This window comes from Simochromis diagramma, unplaced genomic scaffold (assembly GCF_900408965.1).
Source record: "Simochromis diagramma unplaced genomic scaffold, fSimDia1.1 OVJJ01000802.1, whole genome shotgun sequence".
NCBI lineage: Eukaryota > Metazoa > Chordata > Actinopteri > Cichliformes > Cichlidae > Simochromis > Simochromis diagramma.
Window position 1 is genome coordinate 19,440,713 of NW_024387492.1, and position 17,774 is coordinate 19,458,486.

The window sequence follows — 17,774 nt, forward strand, 5'->3', positions numbered from 1 at the left end:
GAAACTTGTGGAAATGAGTGGACGCAATGTCAGTACTGGTCCACAACTTTAAGATTATGACTTTCAGGAGTTTAGGGCTGGATTATTTAGGGGTGTAGATGGCTGCGATGAGACTTTGCAGGAATGCACCATCATCTGGAGGTGCACTGAACTTGAACTACACGTGGCTGCCCTTAACAGTTCCCAGTGGCCCCAGAAGGTGTCTGCCGTTGTACTGACCAGTGTGTTAATTATCCACCGCTCGCTCTAAGCTGGGCCTTGTTTGAACCTCAGTGTCTCCACGGTAACTGTAACCAACAGTTACGCAAGCTTGACAACGGCAGCCCTCGATGACCCACATTCCAGCAGTAAATCACAACGCGTGCACATTCCCGACTCCACCCTTGCCTATCGAAACTGTTCTCAGTGTTTCCACTCGACGGGGAAGGGGAGGCGGCGAGTTAGAACGAGGCGGGGAACGTTTTCACTTCTGTCGGCCTCTTTTTTTTTTTTTTTTTTTTTTTTTCTATTTTCCTGTTTTTTCTATATGGAACAAAGTCCACAAACTGTGCAGAATTAGTGTAGTTGAATCTTTGTTGGAAGTCTTTCTGCACACACTCCTCAGCCTCAGATTAAATGGTTGAATTTGTTTGTTTGCATCCCCTATTAGAAGCTGGCATGTGAGTTGTTTTGTTGGCATGCTGACAGAAAAGATATCTGCGGTCTAGGAGATCCACAGTGAAGACACAACATCTTTCCTGCCATAATAAAATGTAACAATTTCTTATGAAGTAAACCTTAAAGACACACTCTCTCAGTGCTTACTCTGTCCACTGAGAATATATATAACTGTCACCTCCTGACCAATGGGTTCTCTGAAAATGACATCACTATTCATGAAACGTTACTTGGACCATGGTGCTCGAGTAGTGTCTGCATTTTGTTCCACAGGTTCATCCACTTGTCCTGGCATTCACCTTAAAGTGGCAACATTTAATGCTTCACTTAAGAAGGTGTGCATCCCCCCCATGATGCCAGGCTTTGTGTGTTCATAGCTGCCTTCATCTTACTTGAATATCTTTCCACAAGTTTGTCTCTCGCGTTCAATTTGTTTTTGTCCCCTAGAGTGAGATACAATCACCTACTTTTTCAGAGTAATAGCGGCTACTAGCTATGCAATGTTGGCAAGCTCCTGAATACCTTAGATCTTTCTCTGGTGGCGGTTATGATGAAATATGTGGCAGATTTACAGCTGAGCCATAACATATGCATGTGTGTGCACAGGCTGCGAGCTACAGTTGCTGCGTCAGCGCAGCGTTGCGTACATACATCAGGTTTTACACATTCTTGTTCTGTAGTACACTCTGTAGCAGATGAAGGAAATGTCTACATGTAGGCAGTGGATTTGTACACATGTAGAGAAAATAGCCCTGGGTAGCTGTGTAACACAGGCTGTGTGTGTTCTGCAGAGGTTTCCTTAGACCTGCACAGTGTGCTGAGATAAAGTAGATAAGTAAGTTGGAACACATTAAATCAGTGTGCAGATCAGGAAGGTTCCTGGAAATAACATTTGATACCAATTATATACAAAATGACTTTAAGTACATATTTAAGATTTAATTCAAAGTAAACTGGAACTAATCGGTGTTAAACTGCTTGAAAGGGACCTATTACGCTCACTTATGACCTCAAATATACTTCACACGTATACTTGAAAGTTTATCCGAAATGACATGCCTCATGGTTGTGATGTCTTCAGTATTTAATATGATATTTGGACGGCAAACATTCATTTTGTCTATTTAAGAACCGTTGTCACTGAAGTAAGTTGTTGTGCTCAAAACTTGATGCATGTGGGCTGACAGTCCATATCGGTGAATAACTGATCAGCCTTCTTTTCCTGTCGTCGCACAACCTGCTGACACACTCGGCTCTCTGGATCTCAGCCAGCCTTGCTTTTTTGCTCTCCCGCCACAGTCGAGGCTGCTGAACAGCCACCTTAAGAGCTCCATCCTGCATTAATAATACGTCTGACCTACTGTTTATGCCCTATTTTTTTTTTTTTTTTTTTCCAGTCTTCAATGTTAATATCCAAGCATTTGTTTATGCTCTGCATGTAAACGCAATTGTGTTGAATGTAAATGTTTGGTGTATTTTTGTAATTTGCGGCTTGTATAAACAGAATTAGTGACTCTCTTCCTGTGTTTTTTCTAAAAGGACCTGGAGTTCCATGGCGTGATGAGGTTCTACTTCCAGGACCGGGTCGCCGGTAACTTTGCTACCAAGTGCATCAGAGTCTCCAGCACAGCGACAACGCAGGACGTCATTGAAACGTTAGCAGAGAAGTTCAGACCAGACATGAGGATGCTGTCCTCACCAAAATACTCCTTGTACGAGGTCCATGTCAGTGGCGGTGAGTCCCACAGATTTCTGATGCAAGGAAAAGCGCGACAGACTTTACAGAATCAAATTAATTGTAAAAATGGAGAGTAGGAAATGGATGGCTCTCAGGTAAACTGGTCTTTCTGTGTCTGTGTTAGAAGAGCGTCAGCTGGACCTGGACGAGAAGCCTCTTGTTGTGCAGCTGAACTGGAACAAAGACGACAGAGAAGGACGCTTTGTCCTGAAGAATGAGAACGACATCCTGCCCAAGGTCAGCTGCTCTGACTGTTCGGTCCAAGTGTTCACTGTTAATCATTAGGCTTACTAGCGAGATGAATTATTCTTCCATTCATCCGTAGCCTGTCAAGGAAAAACGAATCATTTTAAATCACTTTGTTCAGCTCTTCAAGATCACAAAGATACAAATGCGCATTGGAAAGGCACCAGCTGCCACTAGAATATAATCAGACTGTATATAAAAGATGGATGCTGCTTGGTTAATGAAGGGCTTTCAAGGAAGCCATCCAGGTATTTTGAGACCAGATGTGACGAGTGAGTGCCTGATTTGGCTTTAAAAACTGAAACGTGTGCTCACTGGCTAAGGACTTGTACTCAGCTTCATTTTCCAATAGGGAAGCTACTTCTATATGTGATACTGCCTTTAAATGGAACATAGTGTTTCCTACACATAGACTTTACTTCAGTGAGCTGCTCTGGTATATTTAGCAACCCTCCTTAATCTTTTTCAAGTTTTTAATTTTTTGAATTTTCTTGGTATTTTTCATTTGCTCTCATGTTTTGTACCAGCTGGCTTCCTGCCAGGTTCCACTTATGGTCCTTAATATCTTTCAGCTGTTCCTTCAGGTTGTCTCTTCAAACTGTGATCTTTTCTATAGTTTTTATATCTTTATCCCACTAACCCTAACCAGTTTTAATGATAATAAATTATGTATTTTTAATTTGTAATGTAATAAAAAGTTAGAAAACGAAGCGTAAAAATCTGTGAAGTGTACAACTCAATTTTCAGCGACTCAATGTGCATAAAATTTCGCTCTACCAGCAACCTCAACCAGCCTCCCAAACGTTTTTGTGATTTAAAAGTGGAATGTATTATTGTTTACACGTACACTAATCAGTACTATTTGTGATAAGATGTGGTGAGTATTTCACTGTAGGGAGTTAACAGGACCGCTCTGGTCAGAACCTGGAGCAGGTGGAGGTGTAGTTTACGTCTTCCTGCTCACTGACGATGCAGAGCAAGACAGCAACTACCAGTCTTAATTTAACAGCCTGTGGGGAGCACTGCAGCGTGCCTATTTGACCTTGTAAGAGGTGTTTTGCTCAGGTTTTAGTGGGTTTTAAAAGTCCCTTTGGGCCCTCAGTCAAATTTGGACATTTTGGCGTACTCGAATGTCGCAAAAATGCCGAAGATTTTCTTCTTTTCCTTGATCACTTTGCTCATGTGCCACTTATTCACCCACAAAGGAGTGCATCTATAGCAGTTTTATCACTCAGCCTCACTCTTGGTTTTCTAGAAGAGTCAGAGTAACGGGCCTGAGAAGGAGAAGGACGGCGTGATACAGAACTTCAAGAGGACTCTGTCCAAGAAGGAAAAGAAAAAGGAAAAGAAGAGGGAGAAGGAATTCGCCCGAATCCCTGATGGAGACGATCAGACACTGAGTCGCGAGGACGGGTAACGCACTCATTCATCTTACATCCTGACAGTCCTCAGAGATTCTTTTTCTTAATGCGAGGAAAAGCACAGAAAATGACAGAATAGTGATTTAAACTTTTGACCTTTCAGTTCCTTCATCTGACTCCTTTTTTTTTTTTTCTTCTTTTTTTTTTTCTTTTTTTTTTTTTTCCCCCCTGCGTTTCTTTTTCCGTCCCATTTATTCTTTGGTTTAGAGAAAATCTGGCAGCAGAGGTTTATAAAGACATGCCGGAGACCAGCTTTACCAGGACGATCTCCAACCCAGAGGTGGTGATGAAGAGAAGACGCCAGCAGAAACTGGAGAAACGCATGCAGGAGTTCATGAGCAGCGATGGGAGGCCAGACTCAGGTACTTCTTAGAAGTTGCAAATATCTTGTTTACGAGTTTATTCAGACCCTTTTCTCCTAATCCCAACATGAGCTCGGATTACCAACTGTGCCTAGTCTCGTAGGTGTATTAGTTCAGGGGTGGGTAGAGGAAAAAACAACAGATATATAACAAACACATTCCTTCCCAATTAGATAGTCTGCACCTCATTTATGTTAAAATTAAAAAGCATATAGTGCCATTAGATCCAAAATGTAGACTAATTGAACACTGTTAAAGTGTTTTGTTTCACTTTTTTAATGATGAGACAAGAGACGGAGCTCCGAGGACAGTATGTTTAATGATCCCATGTGTATTTAAGTTTTTGCTCACTGGAAATAAACTGAAGTCAGAACACATTGGCTCACGTGGGCATTTTGCAGGTGGTATTACTTTAAAATAATGAGACCGTCAACATCAAAGGCTAATCTGATATATTGTTAGAGTCATGTGGAAAAGAGCACAGGACTCTAGAGTCCACAGTCACAGCTTCCATAGCACTTAAGAGGGCAAGTAGCAGCCAAGTGCTGCTAATCAAATCGACAAATTCACTGATGATCAACAAGTATGAGCACCTCTGGTTTGGACTGTTCAGGTGTGTGTTGCCACCAAATTCAATCCAGTGTCAGAGTAACTGCAACACCCCCAGAATCTTAAATGTTAAAATTCATGATGGTATTTGTTGGAGTAAACAGTAAATTGACCTAAATATGAAAATCAGCTGTGAATACTGACTTTTTATGTCACAAACCGAAATGGCACAGCCAGAGAGGGACCCGGATTGGCTCCAAAACAAGTCTGAATGTCCTTGTATGGCTTAAAGGAAACCTGACGTGAACTCTGGAGATAATCTGCAGCGGGACCTGAACGTTGCAGTTCACTGCCGCTCCTTATCTGGTGTGGAAGGGCATGAGAAAGCAAGTTAAATTCTGTGAAAGCAGGTGTGCACATCTATTGGAGTGGTGTTTATATAACATGCGGATTAGCGGCCCACTTTTTGTTGTTAGTAAATTGTTTTCACTGCTCATCGCTAATCACTCACGCCCACATCAGCTGCTTCCCAGAAGTGCCATATGCCGTTGGAGCGTCTCACGCTGACATGTTTACGCACACAGACATACGTCGCGGACGTGCCGAATGAATGAAACAAACATGCTGACTGGTTCAGCGTGTGACTCAGGCATTACCTAATCACTCTGCCAGACAGACAGATGGACGAGTGAACCGGCTCTAAAAACGGCTCAAACCACTGTCCGCATGCACATGCAGCCGGTGAGGCAGGACGGCCGGTGGTTAGACGGTGACGTTCTCCCGGCAGAAAGCACTATTTAAAAAAACAAACAAAACACCCTTATTTTATGTGATGAAAATCCTGTTTGCTCTGCTGAAGCCTTCTTTTGTGGCATTTACAAAGGTGATCATTTTCAGTTGACACGTCCCCGTTACATGGCTACATGTTCCACCAGATGAAAGTTGTTATAAGCATTACATTATTGCTTTTCCCCAAACTCATCTAAAAGTGTACGCAAGAAAGTTTAACGTCCAGGTCAAGCAAGAAATGACAGACCGAGAACCGATGGTGACAGAAGTTTGTAAAGTGGGAGTCTGCTAGCACCATTACATTGGCTATATTAAATGCAGTCAAAAATGAAACTAAAGGTGAAAAATACACCCAAGTTCACTGAAGTAAAACTAGAACTAGGTGTGAAACAGTATTTAGTGCTTTTGCATTCAGAACTAACACACTCCGTCTCTGCAGGAGGCACTTTGAGGATATACGCTGACAGTCTGAAGCCCAATATCCCGTATAAAACCATCCTCCTCTCCACGAGAGACACAGCTGACTTTGCTGTGGTGGAGGCTCTGGAGAAGTATGGACTAGAGAAGGAGAACCCCAAAGAGTACTGCATTGCTCGGGTAAGTTTTCTTAAAAATCTGTAAACCCATCTTGCCACCTTCTCACGCTCCCAGTAAACACATCCATCAACACCATAAAATCTGCTTTGTTCTCGCTAAAATTAAAATCGAGTTAAATTAGGTTTAGTTCCTCCAGCTGCAGCAAATTCCATCAAACCCACGTTAACAGTAACAGAGTTTGAGCTTTGTCACAGTTTAATATGTGATTTTATTTTTGAGGACACTGCGTGATGTTCACAGCTCATATTTGATCTTCATGGTTAGAGGTGTAATGTTTCCAAAATCATGTTTCCGTTTTGCCAGACTAGCATACTTTAACAACTCCACATGGGACTCAACGTGAGATGGGACATTTGTATCGCCATTTCTGTTGTCGTCTGAGAATTGTTACACCGTTAATCCTGCTTCTCTGCTCTATACAACCTTGACGCTCCGAGTTCAGTAATAAACACCTTTATCATCCTCCTGAGAGGCTGTGGAAAGTTAAGTTCACTGTCAGTGCCACAAGGGTCACCACTGCTGTCAGTAAACATTGTAACAGCTTCCAATAGGAGAAGCGTGCTATATATCCCACCTTTAAGGCACATTTTAAACACATTTTCTCTTTTTTTGGTTCCTGTTTAAATGAAGATGACTAATAAAAGTTGGAAAAGAAAAATCCATGCCCACTTCACAGGAATGGCAGATTGAAAAGGAAAGCTTAAGGAATGCAGCTCAGTTACTTTCAGACTGAATGCCACAGTAGCAGCAGATGCTCTATTATATCTGTGTGTGTGTGTGTGTGTGTGTGTGTGTGTGTGTTAGACTGTGACGGTGAACTTGGCTCACAGCCTGTCTCCTATCTGTCCTCTCAGCTTTTGCCAGTCGTATAAAACAACTGCCAATACACTGGAAGATCCTCCAGACACGAACACACACACACACACACACACGGTTACTTTTAAAGGTACCTTTTCACTTTACAGTGTTGTTACTATTGTGAAGTGATCTGTTACATTACAGGGCTATCTACTTAGAAAAGTAACTCGTCAGCGTGCTTTGCTTTACCAAAACTGCACAGCCCTCATATGGTTACATTGTACAGAGGCTGTGTGATCTCATAGAGAGTTGACATTGGTAGCACATCGTAACCAGTAACAAGCTCACTAGTTTCCCTTTTCAGCTGAGCTAACTTGTTAGCTGTTGTGTGTTTGGAGCTTTTCCTTTGACTAGTGTTACTGCTGCGAGGTCTGGCCTGTTGAAAAGGTGTGTCCAGCACAGTTCAGCTAAACTCCCTGCACAGATCTCCAGTACTTCCTCAGTGACAGCTTGTTGTGTAAAAATTGCCTTAAGTAATTAACACATTTTTGACAGGACAGTGTGCAAAATGGAGTGATGTGTTTAGAGGCTGAGGCAGACTGACTCATCCTTGGGTCTGCATCGTTAAGTGTTGTTCGAGCACAGGCCAGTGTGGGAGTTTGGGACAGTCACTGACTGTGCCTAGTGCGAGTTCACCCTAAAGTGCAGGGTTCAGGAGGTCAGCAACAATGAGAAATGCCAGAAACTGGTAAACACTATCCACCCACTCGTCCTTTTTTTTATTTTTTTATTTTCCTTATCTGCATCATGGGAGCATTAATCTAAACACTGCTATCAATAACTAACAACCACCACTGCCTCCAGCTCTTCTGGAGAGTTGAAAACTAGCTGTTGCGTCGTGTCTGTGTAGGTTCTCAGTCGTACAGGTCATGATAGTCTAAGGCGCTGAAAAAGAAGGCGACTGGAAGTTGTTTTTTTTTTTTTTTTTTATATCTTTCATCCTGTGAAACAATCAAGAAACCTCTTGGATTAGAGGTGAAACATCTTCAAAAAACTTGAAGTCCAGTCACCTTCTTTTCAAGCTCTGTTTTGCATCCTGTGACTTCTCTGGAGACGTTGTCTTGTCAGATGTAGTAAAATGACCTCATCTTTGAGGCTTAAAGGAGCCTGAACCACATCACATCAGTCATTCTGTGTGTAAGGCGGGACTGAGATTACACAATATTGTTGTTTGTTGTAATGGTTAATGTGTCAGGTTAGAAAATTATAGAGTTGGAGACATGATGAGCTGCTCGTTGCTCCTCTATTGGCTTTTAAAATTTAAGTGATATCATCAGGATGGAAATGCTGCCTAGGGATTTCCAGAAAAACCCCCCACTGGTGACGTGTATGATCCTGGTGATCTTCTTATTCATTGATTTTCACATTTCCTCCATCAGCTCATATTAGTCAAGGTCACTGAAGTTGAGGAAAACTCTTCCCCCCCCCCCCCCCCCCTTTAACCTTTGTGCAATTATCAACCTACAAGGCTTTTGTAGGTTTAAATTGGACTTTTTGGAGGCGAGGACATGTGTAACCTGTAACCACCACCACAGTTAGTCTGTCTTTTCTGTCTTTTTCACAAAGTTATTGAGTAAATTCGTTTGGGTTTTGTTGGTCAGGAATTTTATGCTCGACGAGTAGAAGGATGAACTGTTGGAACACATTTGTTCCATGTTGCAATCAGCTGATATTGTGTAGTCTGAATCCAGACAGCATTCGGTGGAAACAAAGTTTTACAGCCTGTATTTATGATCTTTTTCTTCTGGTACAACCCATAGCCACAGGTTATGGTAAGAGCATAGCCCTGCCAGTTAATTAAACCCTATGCCCCTTAGCTCACCAGAACTTAGCAGTACTGCAGATGCTGTAGAAGCCCACTTGTCGCTCTCCCACTTTCCATTGTTCCCCCACTTGTGAACATCATCCTAAGGTACTTGAGATGCTCCACTTGAGACAGTAGCGCTTCCTCAAAACAACCCATCTCTTACTGAATACCAGGGCCTCAGACTTGAGGGTCTAATTCATCCGCTAATGCATCTGCTCTCCACTGAGCTGCAAACTGAACCAGTACAAGCTGCAGGTCAGCACGCATTTTTAGACGGTTTGATGTGGAAAAACAGGATTAGTGGCTGACGTCTTTTCTTTATATTGTGTCTTGGAAAACTAGTTAATGGGGATTATGGACCATGTGGACATGGGAAAACAACCAATTTCTAAACTGCAACATCTGGAGATGTTATAACATGTTGTTTAATAAGTCCAATAATAAGCACAGCTGCATGAAATGTCAATAAACTTTGAATTGATTTGGTGTTCGTCTCCTTTTATTTGCAGCAAGATGATAAGTCGGGCAAGGAGGTGATTCTGGACGATAATGAGTGTCCACTGCAGATCTTCAGGGACTGGCCTGCTGATAGAGGTAAAAGACACACTCAGGCACTTGTCCCCTTGCTTTTTGGTCACTATTGCCCCCTGCTGCTGGTTTTCTGAAATTACAGATTTTTTTTTTTTTAAATGTTATTTTTAAATGTAATTTTTCTTTGACCATTGATCTTCTTACTGTATATTAACCTGTGGAATCTCTACTGAGAGTACAGGTAGTAAAATTTAGTCTTCCTCATTTTCAGGGGCATTAGTGTTCCAGTTGAAGAAGAGACCTCCGGACTACCAGGGGAGGAAGGGAAGGAAAGTGGATGACAAGGGCCTCAGAGGGAAGGACAGCTCGCTGCCTCCTGAGAAACTGCCTTATCTAGTGGAGTTGAGCCCAGGTAGGACCACAACACTATCATATGTGACCCTTCATCTTTGCTGTCAGTGTTGGTAGGCATTACAAGTGACAGCACCAGCGGAAGCAGCTTTTTTTTTTTTTTTTTTTTTTTTTTTTTTTTTTTTTTTGATTTCTTGTTGTAATGGCAAACAGTGACCAACAGGTTGCAGTGTAGCTGCATTAAAAAACACTCAGGTTTGGTCAAAGGTGAGTCTGTCTTCGTGTTCCCTGCTGAGGTGAATGAAGCACATTATAATGCGGCTACATTATTGCTCCCACATCTTCTCACCACTTTCAGCTGTGTTGTGGTTTCTGTTCCTGCCACTGCAGCATTTTGTCAGTGTGTAAAAACCACTGCGGGCGGTTAACGATCACTGAAAGCTGCAGACAGCTCTTAAAAATAGCTGGAGATGTTGGCGCGTGCTACAGCTGCTTGACTTTCTTTTATCCCCCCATCAGAAAGAGCTGTAGCTTTTAATATGAATTAAAGTTTCCAAAACACACGAGTGCACTGTGAGAAGTCACAGAATAAAAAAGACTTGGACTTTAGATCTTCTCCTTTATGCTTGTTGCACTGAGGTTATACCTGCCTGAAGAGTTTCTAACATAAGATAATTCTTTATTGGGGGATTATAGGGGAAACATCTGGCAGTTCTTGAGGTTAAAGTGTAAAGTTATCAGACAGAGATTGGTAAGAGTTATATGTAGGTGTTGTTAGAACAAAAATGTGTCTGTCCTCAGTCACAGCAGCTGAGATCACTCTTTTAGACCACTCATGTATAATGAATCTCTTCATCATTATTATTATTATTATTCAAAGGGGGAAAACCTGTCCTAATCTTAACAGCCACATCAAAGTCTTTATCATATTTATTTATGATGAAGATGATTTAAAGAGCAAAAAGGTTAAACTTAATATGAAAAAGCTTCATTTGGTGAATTATAGGAAGTTGCTTACTGATGTAAGAGTATACGGGATAGGGACCACTCGTACTGTAAGAGGTAAGTTACAGTGGTGTAATAACAGCTGGAATGCAGTACATAAAACCCCAGATTATTTGTTGTGAGAGCCTTTCGAAGGGCATTTTGGAGAAACATACCCATGTCTTGTTAAATATGACACAACCCTAACAGCTTGTTTCCTGCTACTGATCCCTCTTTCTTTATTGGCCTTTTTGTCATTCTTCCTATCATGCCATTAACCTATCAGACCCGTTGGTGAACCCAATTCTTATTGGCACTTGAACTGGTTTGAACTGTGGTGCTGGAATGATATTGGCTCACCAGTGGGCCCTATCCAGGAATGTACTAACACGTCTACTTCATCTACTGTAAGGTTGACGGGTCACTGACTGTGGAAGATTGCCAGGATGGGAAATTGATTTGGTGGCTTGTCTAAATAACAGCTGCTTGGCAAAGTGTGTGTGTGTCTGTGTGAGGAGAGAGAGAGAGTGTGTGTGTGTGTGTGTGTGTGTGTGTGTGTGTGTGTGTGTGTGTGTGTGTGTTAATTAACTGGACTTTAATCCACTTCTATTAAAGAAAACACTGTGGTTACCCTGTAGAAGGCTTAAGATAAAAAGAAATTTGTTGTAATTTTTTACTTTTAAATGACTTTCCAGTATTTAAGTGATGTCCGGGCTACTGAGGGAAGTCCTATAACCACAAGCATACCTCTCAGTGTGTTTTCTTCATAGATTGTATTTAAAATATGGACATAAGGGATGTCTCAGCCTCAAGCTGAGAATTGTGTTACCATCTAAGCTTTATGAAGCCAGATATGACGAGCAGAGGGCAAAGCTGACTGTGGGGCGTAGGCGAGCCCCTATAAAGCATCACAATAGACGACTGTTTGGGTGCTCTCCCCGTTTTACAGCCTTTACGGCACCACCTGATTGAATGAACACCACTCTGTCTGCTCTTGGATTTTAAACTAAAACCAAAATTTGACACTTTAAAAAAGCAGACCATTAACCTCAAGTTTGATCCTAAAAACTCGTGAGGTGAGAAATAAACCACAAAGTCACCAAAAATAACACGTTTAAACAGATAAAGATGCTTTAACCTCAAAGTCAGGGCAGGCAACATAATGTCACCAAAATGCATACTTGTTTGGATCAGTGGTTAAACTGTTGGGAAGATCTTTTTTGTTATGACCCGTTTTAAGATACATACTCTGTAAACTAGAATTTACAATTTACTTGCAGTGTGCGTTGTCATCTACACACTGCTTTGTTTAATTCATTTAAAATTTGGACACTAAGACAAATGTAGACAGTGAGAGCCCTTTTAAAATATCGTGTGTGTGTGTGTGTGTGTGTGTGTGTGTGTGTGTGCCTGCTTTCCATGCAATTAACGGGTTAACAAGGTATTTTTTTTCCCTTCCTTGCTGCATTTTCACCCTCTGCTATTTGTCTGTTTTCTTTCCCACCTTCTTTATGGCATGGTGCGTATGCGTGTGTGTGTGTGTGCGTGTGGGGCCTGTGCATGTCTCCTCCTACCTCCGTGCCTGCCTGCCTGCCTAGGGCGAGGGAATCACTATGCCTACTACGCCTATCGGCACCACGAAGGTAAAAATCTACCGCACCTGTGTGTCTGTTGGTGGGGTCAACTCATTTGGCCAATAGTGGTCAAACATCCCCGATACATGTTTTAGATGTGATTTAGGCACTAGTACTGAACAGAGAGGTTAGGAAAAAGTGATTTAAATAATTTATTTACATTTTACATGAGTTATTTAATACTTTCTGTATCGGCATTAAAAACAGTCAATAACAGCTTAAATACATTTTAGGATATAAAGTTTTGATAAGAAATAGGATTTAACATTATATCCAGCCAATCACAGGGAAAACTGAGACCTTTTTGGAAGCATTTTTGCAGATTGACATTCATTTTATTTGAAGGGTACACGAAACTACTAAATCAATTTATTTCACCAGTTGCTAGAAGCTCACAAATGAACTGATAATAATCAAAGTGATGTTTCTAGTGAGTTACCTCATAACTGACTGAAAGACTGAAGAACTCAAAACATGGGAATTATACTTCTGTGTTAAATCTACCTGTAAAATAGTCGTAACTGCAAATCTTTCTGAAATTCTGCACCATAATCTTCGATGTTACCTGAAGTCCACCTGCATAGAAATGTAACCACATGTCACTGTCAGTGCAGCCTGCACAGGTAAAACAGAATGCTAGAGGCTGCAACCATCACTGGCATCTATATTTCACAGAAGTCTAAATCGAGCATAATGCCACACTGTGAAAAATGGTGTCTGTAGACTGCAGTTGCAACCGTGTGACCTCATGATTATGCAGCACTCAAAGATGACCATCAGCTGTGTCTTCAAAGTAGCTTTGATAAAATGGCAAAAAGATGGAGTCGGTCTGCTGTTACTGTTACTGCAAATTCAATGGTCATTAGGCAGTTATATACTGTTACTTTCAACCAAAACCTCATAGATGTGAAACTTGAATTTAGGAATTATTCACAAATAGTGCCATAGTTGCAGCAGGATGTTGAATTTCACTGTTAAAGGATGGAGGAACCTTGACATTATGTAGGATTATAATATTGGGTCGATGTTAAAGAGCCATGATGCAGAGACGTTGTGTTCATTGTTGTGGACCAACTCTGATTGATTGCAACATGTTGGCAGTCTCTGTGTTAATAAATTAGATGCAAACCTGCTAATAATCAGGTTGTCTTTGCAAGGGGTTCTGTGCGGTCGCAATCAGGCATCTGGTTTCTGCAGCGCGTTCATTAAGCTGCCAAAAGGGAAGGAAATTAAACGCGTTTATCAGCCACCGTGTTTTTGTTTGGTTTTTCATCCTTTTAGTTGCAGACAGTTAGCCATCATATATCTACTCGTGTCACTGAGCCATTAGAATGCCAAATAAATTAGATCCAAATATTCTAAAAAAACAAAACACTAATATGCAAGGGTGGCTCCTATTCAACTTAATTCAACAATCACTTAGATGAAAATAATGTGTTAGCATCTAATCTCTAATTAATTAATAGTATTCAAATTCAAAATAATGATGATAATGGCATCAGTCACAAAACAATGAAAAACTGTTGCAATATGAAAAGTTATAAATGAATCAAATAGAGAGAGAAAGGGGGAAAAAATGACTGAGGGTCTAAAGAAAGTGAAAGTACGCCCTCGGCTCCTCGTGATTACCATCCTTAAACCTTTAACTGGCACAGAATTGATGGAAAAAACAAAACAGTCGGTATAGCAGAACCTTCTAATCTACAGAGATCTGTTATATTAGCTACCTTTTGACTACAGTATTATTTTTAGAAGATGGTTATATGTGGGGGTTTTTTCTGATACCCTTTCACCCCCCACCTCACCCCCCACAGCAGCCAACATTTTATCCCTTTCCCTTCACTGAACTAATGCCCTGCTTTGCTTTTACTAAACCCCTACTTACTAATATCAATAACTGCACTGCAGCCCCACCAAAACCCCCACACTCTGTGCCACATTAGCAGTGCATAATGCACAGCTCTCCATATGTCACTATGTATTGACTCTGTACTGTAGTAATGCTGAATTGATTGACTGGGATTTCAGTCAATCAGTGTATGTGTGAGTTTGTGTAGTGAACCTGTATGCCGTTTCTTTAAAATGTGATGTGAGTGCAGCCTTACCTGGTTTCTAAATCTGAACGTGTGTCTGTGTGGGTTCAGACGGCTCAGACTCTCGGGACAAACCCAAGCTGTATCGGCTTCAGCACAGCATCACTGAGGTCGGCTCAGACTGCACAGACGACGGCGCCATCCAGGTAAACACCCCATTAAAATACAAAAAATTCTAATACAGACTGTAGAATACTGCACTATATAAACTGCACATATTAATGCTAGAATTTCTCTCTTTTTTTAAAAAAAATACTACATTACAATTTTAAATTAAGATTTCTGTCTTTCTAAAGCTTTCAGTATTTGGGAAGAGCTCACATGCTGCCAAGTTTTGATGCCAGTGCATCCGAGCACTGATGCAAACCCTGTGGAGTTCCCTCACACTCAGTGTTCCCTTACACACACACACACACACACACACACACACACACACACACACACACACACACACACACACACACACACACACACACACACACACGGTGTTGAATTAGCTGTGCAAACATCATGACGTTACTGCAGTTTAAAAAGCTGTCTTTAAATATGATTCAAATGAAAAGCAAAGAGGTGTAGCTGGTGGAGTGAGATGCTGACCAGTGGGGGTTTTTGACCATAAGGGCCATTACACTTGAGCAGCTGCAGCTAACTGTTGTTTGAAAGTCGATCAGGTGAAAATCCAGAGACAAGGTCAGCATCAGGCAGCTGATGATCATTCCAAGGTTAATTTATGATACTTTTACTTGGCTGTCCTGGCTCGAGTTAAACTAAACAGCAAGGGTGTTTAAGCTGATGGAGAGGGGAAACGGTGCACAGCTCTAATGGGAGCTTGAAGTCAAGTGAAACTGACTGCAGAAGAGTATTTATTTATTTATTTTGCCAGAAGCCAGCCCGACTTACAGCTTAAAAGTGGAGTTTTAGCCTGATGCTGCTTATGTAGCTGATATACTTGCTGTGTTTGTCTTCAGCTGCTTGGTCCGGGGATTCTGCCCCACCACTGCAACCTCATGCACAGCGAAGGCATGGTGACTGTGACGCCACACGGCCCTGACGCAGACACGTTTGTAGACGGGCAGCGCATTATCGAGACGACTGTGTTGCGTTCTGGCTCCACCATCCAGTTCGGTTCTGCCCACGTCTTCAAATTCGTGGACCCGATGTTCGACCAGGGAGGGAAGAGAGAACCGGCCATGCCGAGAGGCAGACACAAGTCTGGGTGAGGAATGGGAAAAGGGTTTGTGGGTGTCTGAATGCAAAGTTTTCACCTCAAACTTACGGACATCCATTCTTCTTACTATCCCTCCTTCTTCAACCTCTGTACACACAGTTTCCCGAAGCCTACCAACAGTAAAGAAAGAATAGGGTGTTATTGTAAATGAAGGGAGGGTGAGGTTTGGAGTTGGCAGGCGGAAGCAGAGATGAAGGGAAGGAAAAGTGGGAGGAGGGAGTCTGGGATGGGGAGAGCAGGGAAATGAGAGGAAGAGCGGAGGTCTGGGGTTACGGCAGGCAGGCTGCCCTCTAATCTGATCAACATGATGTTGGGTGTGGCCTCCTCCTCGCTGGAGTTTCACACACTAACGGGAGAAAGACGGAGGGCATACAAGATAAGAAGAAAAAGGAGAGTGTGAGAACGTTAGGGATCAGTGAAGGAAAGGAGAAACAACTTAAAAGTCTTTAATGGATGACTAACACTGCAAGGAAGAGAGAAAGAAGGAAGTCTGTAAGTACCCAAAACACTAACTCACAACTGTGGGTGTGTTTCTGCATGAATTAGTTTCTACAAATGATTCAAGAAATTGTCCTTTATCTTTTGTAGCACTCTTTCATAAGCATGTGCTCAGTATTTTCTAAAGCTCACAAGGTCATGAACACATTTAAATTCGTTTTTTAACAGTCTAGAGTGTAAAGTTTGCCTCTGTAAGCTTTGCCTTCAGATGAAATAAACCTTAAAATTATTTTGGAGTAAAATGAGCATAACATTTTTGCTTGGCTGAATTTAATCCACCAGCCTGGGAGTGTTTTTTTTTATGTGTTTAAGAGCTGGTTTGTTAGGTTTGAGCGCTTGCTGAGCAAACACAAAATTATACATCAGTGCAGCGTTTTAAAAGAGAGCTAATCCTGTATTTAGCTGTGGGCTGTGACTGCTTTCACAACATGTTCCTCAGAGGCTTTGACACAGGTTTGCATTCCAGTTAGAAACTCCCATCAGGTGATTTTGATTAGTAACCTCAGCTATAGAGGAAGACCTCAAAATTCATGTTTAATACGAAAATACAGCTCACAGTGCTCCACATGTCAGCAGCAAAATGTGACAATAAAATAATTCGGCTTAAAAAAAATAAGACTCGGGATGAATGAAGTCCACAGACTGTATATATAAGATCAAAGTAGCCACTTGGTCTTTTATATACAGTCTTAATGTTGGTACTTTTGCTGCTCAAGAGTCATAAATCTCTTACTCAGCCTGTCCCAAACAGCAACACATTATATTTGTCAGACATTTCCATTAAAAATGCTCTAAAGGGCTCCAGGAGCACAGGCATGGTTCAGATCAGTGCAGGTCAACTACAGCTGTCTATGTCTGCCGATTCAAATTCTGCCCTTAAGTTTAAGACTTGGCAGAGTCTCATTGGATGAGTTTTACCCAGTGTAGGGGTGTTATAAAGGGAGAATTTATCAATAGAAGCCAAAAATCTTTTTTTTTTTACAGACTTTAAATACATTTTTAATGTGTGTTTTTTTTTTTTTTTTTTTGTTTGTTTTTTTTTGTTTTTGTTTTTTTGTTTTAAAGAGTTAAACATCGTGCATTAACATTTGTAATTTCTAGCTATAGGATATATGAATGTGAAATATGCCACTAACCTTTGGTTAAAAGGGCATTTTAATGTTTTTGGGTTTTGGTTTTATGGCTCGTAGCATAAATCACATAGTTCATTCTTATTATTGATGGTTTTAACGATAGGCAGCTGCATTTAGCCGGTTCTGCCTGTCCAGATACAAACATGAGGAAGATGAAGTTAGCTTCCGGGTCATGGATATAGTGGATTTTTTGTAAGTTAAAGAGGTCCATATTTCCCCCAGGAGTTACAGAAAATGTGTGAATATTGACCTTAAATTGAGATTAAGCTTTTTTGTTATCACGAATGGCGAAAGGGAA

General features: G+C 41.4%; 1 protein-coding gene across 12 annotated transcripts in view; it reads left to right on the plus strand.

The window, feature by feature from the left end:
* The window catches only part of afdna (afadin, adherens junction formation factor a), a 119,680-nt gene that overhangs the window by 39,955 nt on the left and 61,951 nt on the right, over positions 1-17,774 (plus strand). For 8 of the 12 annotated variants that reach the window (XM_040018568.1, XM_040018569.1, XM_040018570.1 and 5 more), the window contains exons 2-11: positions 2,197-2,392; positions 2,520-2,632; positions 3,897-4,054; positions 4,270-4,424; positions 6,202-6,359; positions 9,534-9,618; positions 9,827-9,967; positions 12,489-12,533; positions 14,669-14,763; positions 15,586-15,833. In XM_040018568.1, the coding sequence (XP_039874502.1) occupies positions 2,197-2,392; positions 2,520-2,632; positions 3,897-4,054; positions 4,270-4,424; positions 6,202-6,359; positions 9,534-9,618; positions 9,827-9,967; positions 12,489-12,533; positions 14,669-14,763; positions 15,586-15,833 (1,394 nt within the window). The remainder of the gene's footprint in view (positions 1-2,196; positions 2,393-2,519; positions 2,633-3,896; positions 4,055-4,269; positions 4,425-6,201; positions 6,360-9,533; positions 9,619-9,826; positions 9,968-12,488; positions 12,534-14,668; positions 14,764-15,585; positions 15,834-17,774) is intronic. The other 4 variants (XM_040018571.1, XM_040018579.1, XM_040018575.1 and 1 more) reach the window with 3 other exon arrangements.